At 46.5% G+C, this 12500-nt stretch overlaps 1 protein-coding gene across 6 annotated transcripts in view; it reads left to right on the forward strand.

The window, feature by feature from the left end:
- Positions 1-11917, forward strand: part of stat5a (signal transducer and activator of transcription 5a) — a 59032-nt gene extending 47115 nt beyond the window's left edge. For all 6 annotated transcript variants that reach the window (XM_060039148.1, XM_060039150.1, XM_060039147.1 and 3 more), the window contains 11 exons: positions 3615-3794; positions 4594-4681; positions 5399-5521; positions 6243-6335; positions 6922-7122; positions 8166-8260; positions 8720-8862; positions 9224-9379; positions 9677-9728; positions 10291-10401; positions 11382-11917. In XM_060039148.1, coding sequence (XP_059895131.1) covers positions 3615-3794; positions 4594-4681; positions 5399-5521; positions 6243-6335; positions 6922-7122; positions 8166-8260; positions 8720-8862; positions 9224-9379; positions 9677-9728; positions 10291-10401; positions 11382-11505 — 1366 coding nt within the window. In that variant the 3' untranslated portion in view covers positions 11506-11917. The remainder of the gene's footprint in view (positions 1-3614; positions 3795-4593; positions 4682-5398; positions 5522-6242; positions 6336-6921; positions 7123-8165; positions 8261-8719; positions 8863-9223; positions 9380-9676; positions 9729-10290; positions 10402-11381) is intronic.
- Positions 11918-12500: the final 583 nt, after the last annotated feature.

Raw genomic sequence — 12500 nt, forward strand, 5'->3', positions numbered from 1 at the left:
ATGCATATTACGAACACAAGTCGATGATGATAATGTATACAATACTGGCAAGAGACGATATCATTTATGTTTTAAGTTCTCTTTGCCGAAATTTACATGACGACTCAGTTTCTGAAGTTGTAGTGGAAAACGTTATTGCATGTGTGAATAAGGACTATTATTTGGCCACACCTACGGGTTTCAGACCAACCCATTTTAGATTTGCGTCGGGCGCAAGCGTCATTTATCCGCTGGTATAATACCCACAGTGCCAGAGATCCGCCCACAGAGCTACTTGCGTTTCGCGCTTCTCACTTGCGATTCAGACTGTTAAAAATAGGGCCCTAAGAGTCTTTACCATCAGAGCAGACCACTGCTCCGATGGGAGAGGGAGAGGCCCAGAGAGAGGTTGATTCTAGTGAGAAGAAAGAGCCAGAAGTGTGTGTAGGAGCTGCAGATGCTGGGGTTCGATTAAAAGACCATCTCTGCCATTTGCCGTGACCGCAAATGGCATAATGAATGCAGGACAGTTGCCAAGTGTTGGTCAATTTGTGCAAAAGGATGGTCAGCCAGAGCTTAAAACGTAAAATATGTCACAGAATGATGTATCCACCAAACAAACCGACCATATGTGTTGGCAGGAAACTGTCAAACGGTTTAAACTCAATGTCAGCTGAGCAGCATCCCCTTGTTTTGTGCAGTGTGCAGTGTGCACACAATGTACGGTGATTGGTCTGCCGCTTGTTGCCACGAGGGTGAATAGACTCCACCCTTAATTCAGGGTGTAGAAGGGAATCGTTTGAATGAAATTACACGAGATTGCAATAGATCTCATGGAACATAATTATCTGATGCTTAATGCTCACCTTCATTATCTGTAAAAATGTAAAAAAAATAGTTAATGATCCCATGGCATAGTACTTTATGCATGCTTTTATATAGCTGTTAGTGGGCCCCTAATACAGTACTTCGAACGTTCAGGAAATTCAGCCTTGGTGCAGAATTACAGCCACTACGAGTCCCACAATAAGCTTTCCACAAACGTGCCGTTTTTTTAGAGGCGGGTCAATTTGGAGGGTGGGTGTGTGGCCCTGAGCAGCTTCTGGCCACGGTACCATGCGATCGGGTTTACAATGGAAGTATCGCAATGGCGAGGTGCACACAGCGGGAGACACCTGTGAGATTCCCTGTCAAATAAGATAAGATATATTTATTTGTCATTGCACAGCAGTACATCGAAATTCAGTGCACTCACGTACTGGTCTCATTTAAAAAAATAAAAGTAACATAATAAATAGTAAATAAATTAAAAAGAAATACATTCAACATTTCGTTCACTCACTACATTCATGTCGTCAAACACTATACGGTTAACTTAGTGCCATCGTATGCCTAAAAATAGTATGCCTTAAAATAGTATTGCAAATATGTAAAGTGCTGGGCATTGCATTAGGTGTGGATGTCACTGGTTAATACTGTCAGAACTAGTGGATTCATTTTCCGGTCAGTGTTGAGTATGGTGACTGCTGCTGTGCTTTCTTTACTATTGCTGTGGTGTTTATTGTCCATGATAAGTTCTCTGAGATGTGTACGCCCAAGAATCTGAAGCTGGACACTCTCTCCACCGTCTCCCCGTTGATGTGTAGTGGTGTGTGTGTGTGTCCTGCTTCTTCCTCTAATCAATGATTAGTTCTTTAGTTTTTTTGATGTTGAGGCTCAGGTTGTTCACTGAGCACCACTCTGTCAGCCTTTGAACCTCCTCTCTGTAACCGGACTCATCACCTTTCGTGATCAGTCCCACCACAGTTGTGTCATCGGCGAATTTCACTATGGTGTTGGTAGTGTGAGATGGAGCACAGTCATTTGTGTACAAAGAGTAGAGTTAAGGGCTCAGTACACAACCCTGTGGGGCCCCTGTGCTGAGTGTCAGAGTGGCCGAAAGGTGCGGGCCCATTCTGACCGCCTGTGGCCTGTTGGTCAGGAAGTCCTTAATCCAAAGGCAGAGGTTGAGTGGTATACCCAGGTAGGACATCTTGGAGAACAGTCTGCTGGAGACGATGGTATTAAACGCAGAGCTGTAGTCCACAAACCGTAGCCGTTCATAGGTCCCCTGCAGCTCCAGATGACGTAATCGGACTTAACGAACGAATCAAAACGAACGAATCAAACAAACGAATCGTTATAGTGAACTAAACTGAAAGAACTGATTCCCGGAAAAGAATCCTTTTGCCCATCCCTAGTATTCAAACACACACGCACACACACACATGTGGCGCTCGCACGGTCGTAGCTCATTGTCTCATTGGCGGGCCAAATTCTCTGGGTGGGCAAAGCAGAGAAAGGGGAGGTAACATGTCCCTGTATGACATCATACGGGGACAATTTTCATGCCATGGGACCTTCAATAAAAATGTTCTGTGGTTCTATCACTTCAAGAGAAAGTTTGAAGTTTATCTTTAGGTTTCATGAATCTCAACTCTCTTAAGACTTTGAGACTGTTGTTATGGATAGCAATGTTCTAACTAAGTTTTTTTTTAATGCATATACCACAAAAACTCCAAGACGTAGTTCCCCTCAAATCTCATTTCTGAACAGACGAAAACAAATTTTGCTCACTCCACACTGAATCCAGTGTAGCACTCATAGAGCTCTCGGGAAGCCCAATCATGACTGTTGTTGAACATCCCGGAATTCTTAATATCCTTGAGAGCTGATCATTGCCCTGTTTGTAATACCCTCTTATGTTTGTTTTGGTTTTTCTGTGTGTGTTTGTGTGCAGCCGTCCACAAGGGTATTTGAAACATGAGTTGCATAGAAAAAGAAAAACAACAGTGTAAGACAAACAACAGTGTACGACTTTGGAGCACAGATCATCGATAAGTGTTAAGTGATCATTATTGCGGTAAAGGACCATTATAGTGTGCGATTAGTTGGTTTGTAAAGCCATGCTAATAGCCTAATCATTACCGCAAAAAACAATCAATGGCCATTCACAATGCAAAGAAATACGTAATCAATCCAATAAAATTTGCTTCTGATTCCGGTTAAAAGCCAAACACATATTACTGGAATTACGGATGACTCAATGAGTATTTTACGGGACCTCATATCAACACTTTTTTATTTTACCACTACTCACAATAAAATCAATAAATTCCTCACCAAGATCCTCAACGGCAAGGATAGGAAGTGACAAAGAAAATACAATCGATTTTTTAGGAACCTCTCTACAGAGTAGAGAGGTTTAGGACTCTCCTCTACAGAGGATGGGAATGTTCTCGAGAACAGTGCATGGTATGGGATTTGGAAAAAAAAAAAAAAAAAGTGGCCTTTCAGTATGTTGTGGACTGGAATGAAGTATACAACTTTTTAAACCTTTTTCTTAATTAAAAAGGGGAAGTAATATTTTTTTCACGACTAGAGGGCAGTTAATCAATGATATAATCTAACAGACGATGAAGCCAAATCTGTTGTCTCTAGTACATACAATAAATTATATTGAGTTCTGGAGTTTCTTCAGAAAAACAAACCTGAATATTTATGACTCATGCCAGGCTTTGTTGACGTCCCCACCATGTCTCGACCTGGGCTGAACACTCTGTTCCCCCTCTTCCTCCCTCTCTCCCTCCTACCAGTACATTCATCATTGAGAAGCAGCCTCCACAGGTGCTGAAGACTCAGACCAAATTTGTGGCCACCGTGCGTCTCCTGGTGGGAGGCAAGTTGAACGTGCACATGAACCCCCCACAGGTCAAGGCAACCATCATCAGTGAACAGCAAGCCAAGGCCCTGCTGAAGAATGAAAGCACAAGGAAGTAAGTATGGCACATTGTTGTTGGCATTTACTACTATTGAGTCATTTTGTTGACCCTTCTATCCAAAGCAACTTGAAGTGAATCATGCACGTCATTGGGGATCGAACCGGTTCCTTGGAGTCGTACAGCTTACCCTCTACGCCATATCATTGTTATGATTTACTGTCATGGATAAATTGACCCCGACCCCAGATAAGCGGTTTGAAGATGAAGATGAGCATAAGGATAAATTTTCTTTTTTTTTTTCCTGTTGGTGAATGACAGCACAAGCAGAATGAACTATATTATAACACAGGGGCAGCTCTCTTGATGAACCCTGGACTACTGTGTGGCCCTCGGGTCCCGCTCAGACACGGCTGGAACTTGAGGCGCGCCATAGAGGAATCTGTGGAGTGCAGAGAGAATCCCCATTTGGACTCCTCCCCGGCCCCGTCCAACATTCCTCCTGTCTGGCAGAATCCAAGCCAGCAGCCATTACTCTCCCGGCGGCTAGTTTGCCAAACGGCCATCTGTAAAGCCAACACTCAGAGAATATTTAGTACTACTTTCGTTATTTTCCTTTCCCTCGTTCCCTCATCCTTGAACTGCTCGTGGTGCTGCGGTGGTGGTTTGAACGGGAGCAAACGCCGGCAATGGGAATCCACCCTGTTTTTATTTTTAACGCTTTCACTGACGATTTTTCGAAATATGAACAGGCAAACAACTGGATGTTGAGCACTTTTGGTTGATTTGTTTGAAGCAACGACAACGCAACCAAATGTATGGTGAAAAATAAAAGTGTCCCTTTTTCGTCCTTCAGCGACAGCAGCGGGGAGATCCTCAACAACAACTGTGTGATGGAGTACCACCAGACCACAGGAACACTCAGTGCCCACTTCAGAAATATGGTGAGCATTGATAGCCTTCAAACACAGGCCTCCCTCTACTACTGCTACTGCTGCTGCTGCTGCTGCTACAACCTGGAAGCTGGCTTGTCGACGAGATAAACATAAGGCAAGAAAGCCCGCGCGAGATGGGTTGCTGGGCTGTCGCGGCAAACACATTTCTCCTGCGGGGGATTAATAACGTTGTATCTATCGATCTATAAATGAGTTGCGTGTCGGCAAACTGAATAATGGCCCCGAGGCGCAGGCCGACACCACATACATCCAACACCACATGCACCGACGCTGTGGTGGTGGATATAGCATCGTCTTGTATTTCCCATATGCTCCTCCTGATTTGAAAGGTACATTAGTGGATCTGAAAGATACGGTGTCAGTGTTCTTCACACCAACCCTGCTGCCAAGTAGCCAGGAAGGAGGTTTACAGTGGAGGCCAGATGAGCCAGGGAAGGAAGTGGCCCACAGGAGGAAAGCCATGACAGTAACTCTACAGCCAAGCCCCCTGACCCCTAGCCAAATGGCCAAGTACCGATATGTACCAAGGCAGTGTTGCCAAGGAAGGTGTTACTCCAAACCGTTATGCCGACGGTCACCTCACATGCCTCACTCTCCTGACGCTGGAGGACCGACAGGTGATTCCCACCTGCATCCCGCCTCTGGAAGGCGAGGGCCTTGTTAACAAAAGGACACGTTGCGTTTGTTTGTTTGTTTGTTTTCTAGTCTTTAAAGAGGATCAAGCGGTCGGACCGGCGAGGGGCCGAGTCCGTCACAGAGGAGAAGTTCACCATCCTGTTTGAGTCCCAGTTCAGCGTGGCGGGGAACGAGCTTGTGTTTCAAGTCAAGGTAAAGGAAGGTGAATGCCAAAGAGAGGCATTCCTTCTCTCTCAAAGGCTGAGTCCGCCTACGTCTTACCGTGCACACGCTCTGTCAGCTATAGTAGTAAATAGTTGCATAGCCTTGAGTCTCACTGTTCAGTTACCTATATATATGACTTGAATGTACATATGTGTGCACAGAGTGCTTTGCTTGCACGAAGGTTGGCACTGATCAATTTCTGATCTGCATTTTACATTTTCTACGTAAACGCAAAAGGCATTGTATGTGCACAGGGATTTATATTTTTCACGACGATTTTTTTCCTTGGGAGACCACACAATCCAAGGAATCCTGCAAATTTTTTATGTATAACTTCAGCTACAGTATTTACACATTGGTCATATTTCAAGCAACTTGCAATGCAAGGAGAAATATGCCTAAACCTTTTGAGTTCCCAACCTGACTGTTTTTGTGTATTATATGTGTGTGCTCCAACAACGCACGCACACAACAGTCGCATATGTTTTAAGAGCTTAACATGGGATCTACATATTCTCTAAATACAGGCCAATTCCAATTTGTAAAAAAATAAGAAATGCCCTTTCCTATTTTTCTCGGGAAACCGGAAATGTTTTTAAAGTGTATTGCTGGGAATCCTGTTTCCTGGGATTAAAGCCTAGTATGTAAACGTTTAACAAATTGTTGGTGTACTGTGTCAACAAAGGATTTCCCCTCTCTCCTCGTACAGACATTATCTCTTCCAGTAGTGGTGATCGTACACGGCAGCCAGGACAACAATGCCACAGCAACAGTGCTGTGGGATAATGCTTTTGCCGAACCGGTGAGAAATGTTTTCTCTTCTTCTATGTACATGCATGCCTCTCTCGCTCTCTCTCTCTCGCTCTCTGACTCTCTGTCTGTCTTCGTCCCTCTCTGTCTGTCAATCCTCTCTCGTTCCGTGTTTGTACGGGTGCGTGCAAACACATACACAAGCACATTCTGCCCATGTGCAGATACTCTGAAGAGTTCCAGAATCACTTCATAGTAATATTACCCATTCAGACTTTCCAATAAATGCTCTCTATTTGACTTTGTTTTTATTAGACTTTGTATTTGTGTACTTATGGCCGGCATAAAGCTCAGCAGGTAGAACGGACTGGCTGGTACCTTGAAGGTTTCTAGTTCGATCCCCGGCTCCTCCTAGCGGAGTGTTGAGGCGTCACTGAGATAGACAACCCTCACAGCTCCCGACGAGCTGGCTGTCACCTTGCATGGCTGTCGCCTCGCATGGTTGTCACCGCCGTCCTTGTGTGAATGTGTGCATGAATCTGTGAATGTTAGGCCAATATTGTGAAGCGCTTTGAGTGGCCACTGGTTAGGAAAGCGCAATATAAATGCATCCATTTACCATTTAACTTTGCAAACAGGGCCGGGTCCCCTTCCTGGTGCCAGACAAGGTGCTGTGGCCCCAGCTCTGCGAGGCCCTTAATATGAAGTACAAGGCGGAGGTGCAGAGCAAGCGCGGCCTGTCTGATGAGAACCTGATGTTCCTGGCCACCAAGGCCTTCTCCAGCAACCCGGAGTCTGACTGCCGGAACATGACCATGACCTGGTCGCAATTCAACAGGGTCTGTATCAAACCTCCCCAAAATCCCCAAATCTTCTGTAGTCTCTCACTCCCTGTGTTGTGGTGTGTTGTCCGAGGAGCAAGGATAGCGCAGTGCGAGATAGTACGGGTGTATGGTTTCGATCAGCCGTAGTGCCCGGCTGCTTCAGCTGCGTGCGTCAATCCGTCGAGTACATATTGTGCGCCCGATAAACACCGTCATCATGAGCATGCAAAACCTCCCTAGAATCTCTTGACTTCCAGCAAGAGCGCACAAACATACCACACACGACCCCTCTACTTACAGAAAGGAACATTGGCTGTAGATTGCTCAGAGATTGCGCCCATCTTTTTCTTTTTTTTACCATCAAGCACAAACAACAGACCATTCATTTCAGTTCCTTGTGGACTTATCGTGTCGCAAATCTATATGTTGCATATGAAGTGCATGTCCACTTGAAGGTTAGGCCGGGTTCTAAAAGGCTTTAAGGCCGTGTTTGTCCAGGTGCTGAAAGCCTAATTCAGCCGCGGGCATAAAGCAGCTGGCGAAGGCATAAAAACACACTGCTGTTTTACACACACACACACTCACACAGACACACACACACACACAGTATCCGTCTCATTGGATTACAGGAACATCACATTTCCGTTGGTATACTGACTCATGCACATGGACATATGCGCAACAGTTCACACACGCACACGTGCTCACACACACGCATGCACATGCGCACACATACACTCACATGTGCAAGAACACACAATTATGTCTCTCTCTTTCTCTGTCCCTCTGTTAATACCCTTTCCCCTCGCTCTCTCCCGACGTAGGTCACCATTGTGTTTCATAAAGAGAAACCTCTCTCTTAATAAAGAATCGACACACACAAACACACACACACACACACATAAACACACATTATATGTACACACATGCACATCCATATTTGTATTGCCCCTTGTTGTGGAGTGGATGCTGCAAATGGTACATTATTGAAGAAATGGGGGGGGCCGGGGGGAGGCTATAGGTGCCAACCTAACTATCAAATGTTGTGTTTTCAACAGGAGAGCCTGCCGAACAGGAACTTTACGTTCTGGCAGTGGTTTGACGGAGTCATGGAGCTCACGAAAAAACACCTCAAACCACACTGGAATGATGGGTAAGAGAAAACATGGTTGTTCCTGCTTTGATTGAAAGTGGTTGTCTTCAATCAAATTTCATTCATTTCGCACATAATGACCTTAATGACCATAATGGCCTTTTCCTAAGGCAACCATAATACCCTCCAAGTCAATAGTCGGCGTTGAGAGCTCTCTCTCTCTCTCTCCTCTCTCTCTTTCTCTCTCTCTCTCTCTCTCTCTCTCTCTCTCTCTCTCTCTCTCTCTCTCTCTCTCTCTCTCTCTCTCTCTCTCTCTCTCTCTCTCCTCTCTCCTCTCTCCTCTCTTTCTCTCCTCTCTTTCTTTCTTTCTCTCTCTCTCTCCTCTCTTTCTTTCTTTCTCTCTCTTCTCTCTCTCTCTCTCTCTCTCTCTCTCTCTCTCTCTCTCTCTCTCTCTCTCTCTCTCTCTCTCTCTCTCTCTCTCCTGCCCTGCCTCACTCCCTCTCTCCCTCCCTCCTGCAGAGCCATCCTAGGCTTTGTGAACAAGCAGCAGGCGCAGGACATGCTGCTCTCCAAGCCCAACGGTACCTTCCTGCTGCGCTTCAGTGACTCAGAGATAGGCGGCATCACCATCGCCTGGGTGGCAGAGAACCCCAACAAAGCAGGTACGTACACATACACACACACACACTCCCTCTCTCTATTGCACTCCCTTTATCTCTTTCTCTCCTTTTTTTTCTCTTACGGGCAAACACACATACATTTATACGCACTGAGTCCCCTCAAGCTAGGTAACCTGACGCACACACCGTACAGCCGGCCCTGGGCACATTATGAACCTCTTCACCTCCCTGGCTTGAGCACATGGATGGATCTCTTGGATTGACTGTGTGTGTGTGTGTGTGTGTCCCTGTATGTGTCTGTGTGTGTGTTTGTGTGTCCCTGTATGTGTCTGTGTGTGTGTTTGTTTGTGTGTGTCACCATGTGTGTTTGTGTATGTGTGTGTGCATGCTGTGTGTCCAACAGGTGAGAGGATGGTGTGGAACCTCATGCCCTACACAACCAAAGACTTCTCCATCCGCTCCCTGGCCGATCGCATCAGCGACCTCAACCACCTGCTGTTCCTTTACCCCGACCGGCCCAAGGACGACGTCTTCGCCAAGTACTACACCCCACCCCTCTGTGAGTCCCCTCTCTCAGCCTATTGGTTTTGAACATGTGACGGACATCGTGCTCCTTGAGTTTAACCAATCACCTTCTTCGCTGGTGATTGCTATTTTTTTGTTTATTTTTTCGTTTGTGTGGCTATCACGACATCTGAGTTGACAGCAAAGTTTCACTCATTGTTGGTGTGTGTGTGTGTGTGTGTGTGTGTGTGTGTGTGTGTGTGTGTGTGTGTGTGTGTGTGTGTGTGTGTGTGTGTGTGTGTGTGTGCCTGCGTGCGTGTGTGCGTGTGCCTGCGTGTGTCTCCCGGTACAGCCAAAGCAGTCGACGGCTACGTCAAGCCACAGATCAAACAAGTGGTGCCTGAGTAAGTACTCTCTCCCCCCGCACTCTCCTTTCTTTTGATCCATCTACTGTCCTCCCACCTCCATCCTCCTTGTTATATCTCTATTATTTTAATCACCGCGCTGCCTCAACGATAACACTTAATCGCTGGACGACGGCTCCTGAATTCAGATGATACATTAAGCCAGACGCCGCCGTCGGCGCAGTTCGACGACGGAGCCAAAACAATTAGCGACGCCGCGGTTTTCCTGAGTGGGCTTTCCTTCCTCTCATCACCGGAGTTAGCACTCGTTAGCTGGCCGGCGCGGCCCGGCCGCCCATGGCGACCAGCGAGCTGTACGTTCACCCCCTGGCACCGGGGGGGCGGTCACGAGGGCGCTGTGGACGGAGCCGCGCGCTCACAGAGAGAGGTTGCTTAGGCAACTGTGGAAGATGGATATATAGAGATAGATATTTTATTGTCTGTGTGTATGTGTGTAACATAGGTATGTGTGTGTCTGTGTGTGTGTGTAACATGGGTATGTGTGTGTGTATTTGTGTGTGTGTGTGTGTGTGTGTGTGTGTGATTCTTTGAAATTTTGCAGGTTTGCCACAGCCAATCACGACGCGGCGAGCGGCAATCCCACCTACATGGACCACGGTGCCTCCCCTGCCCCCCTCAGTCACCCACATAGCTACGCCATATACCCACCCATGTGAGGACCACCTGTGTGTGTGTGTGTGTGTATGTGTGTCTGTACCTGCGACCGTGCGTGCGTGTGTGCACATGTATGAGTGTATTACTGCAGGCGTGGTGTGTGTGTGTGCGCGTGTGTGTGAGCCTGTATCCGTGCGTGTGTTAGGTGTGTTTGTGTACGTGTGTGTGTGTGTGTGTGTGTGTGTGTGTGTGTGTGTGTGTGTGTGTGTGTGTGTGTGTGTGTGTGTGTGTGTGTGTGTGTGTGTGTGTGTGTGTGTGTGTGTGTGTGTGTGTGTGTGATTTGAGCGTGTGAGATGGAGGGTAACATATACATCTTACGTAACACAACCTATGTGCCACCAGATGGCAGACGTTCTAAGACAAAAGGATTGTTGTTGTTGTCGTTGACTTAACGATGATGGGCTCCCAGCATGACGTAGGGCTCACGCTTAGCCTCCGCTCGTTCCTCTGTGCTTGATGTACAGCAGGATCTAGAAGGAAAGGCAGGGGGACGAGAGGTGTTGTGTTTTTGAATTGTTTAAGACTTGAAAACTACTTTGCTGTTTTTGTTTTGCCACATCCGTTGTCGGCTCCTGTCTCTGTGTAAGGATACTATACTGCCATGTGCACACGTGTGACATCACAACAACATGGAGGAGGGGAGGGGGGGGTGGGCGGATGCATGTCGACAGTGTGTGTGTGTGTGTGTGTGTGTGTGTGTGTGTGTGTGTGTGTGTGTGTGTGTGCCTGTGTCCATGCGTGCGTGTGTGCACATGTATGAGTGCATTACTGCAGGCGTGGTGTGTGTGTGTTTCTGTGTGTGTGTGTGTGTTTGTGTCATTGTCTGTGCGTGCGTGCACATGTATGTGTGTGTTAGTGTGCTTGCGTTGGCACAGTTTTGGTGTGTGTGTGTCTGTGTGTGGGTGTGTGTGTCCACCGTCCTCTATGGTACCACATTATGTGCTGTAGCCTCTCTGTTGTGCTGCCCCGCCCCCTCAGGAGTGACTCCATGCTGGACGGCGAGGGAGAGTTCGACCTGGACGACACCATGGATGTGGCGAGGCACGTTGAGGAGCTTCTGCGGCGGCCCATGGACAGCCAATGGAGCGGCCCGCAATCCTGACCTTTGACCCTGAAACCCCGACCCCTCGACCCCCCCGTCCTGTCCTGTCCTGCTCCTAACAATACAGAAATGAATCCTGCCTCTCCGTGCACCGAACCTCTTGACATTTCTCATGGTTGAATTCCATTTGTTTCTCATTTGTGGTTGTATGTCCTCTTCATTTTGTTTCGTTATTTTTATTTGATTTTTTTGGTTTTTGTTAGTTCGGGATGTCTACACTGTGAAATGTTCCTAATGGTTGTGATCGTTATTCTTTCCAGCATGAAAAACATGCATGTCAGTGACCTATCTTTAGATGTCTTCTCGGCATATCTGTAAAACTGACTCGTAAATAAAACAAAAAAGAAAAGAATATGTTACAGAATTCTGATGAAGAAAAACAGAACAAAACTATTAAAAAGCATTGCGCATGCTCTTCGGTTGTTTTTCCAACAGAAAGATATTTTATTTTTATTATATTTTTTAATGCTACTGTATCAAGTCCCGTCGACGGCTGTCATGTTTTTATGTTTAATTTCCTCCGGTGTAAATTGATATTTACATTGAAGCTGCCGTTTGCGCAACAACCATCTTTAGAAATCTGTGCTTATCTGTTTTGTCCACCTGACCGGAGATGATGCAACAGAGGTGGCTCATCTCTTAAGGTCCACATACACTAATACAAATGCAACGCTTGCTACTGGCTGACTCCACCTCCTCTCTCTCTCTTTTTCATGCTCCAATACATCAATCAAATGCATGTGGGCGAGTATATGATTGTTTGTTTTTAAGGGCACCAGGGGGAAGGGTGAGTGATCACTCTCTCATTCTCTCTTCCTCTTTTTTGCTCTATCCCTCCATATGACAGGGCTATTCATCCTCTATTTGTCATCGAAAAATGCAAATCTGACCATTTCACCAAACTTAATTTCCCCTCTGCTCTGTGACCTGGTCTATTCGATCATCATCGTTGACTTAACGATGATGGGCTCCCAGCATGACGTAGGGCTCACGCT

Source organism: Gadus macrocephalus, chromosome 2, assembly GCF_031168955.1.
Source record: "Gadus macrocephalus chromosome 2, ASM3116895v1".
Lineage (NCBI taxonomy): Eukaryota > Metazoa > Chordata > Actinopteri > Gadiformes > Gadidae > Gadus > Gadus macrocephalus.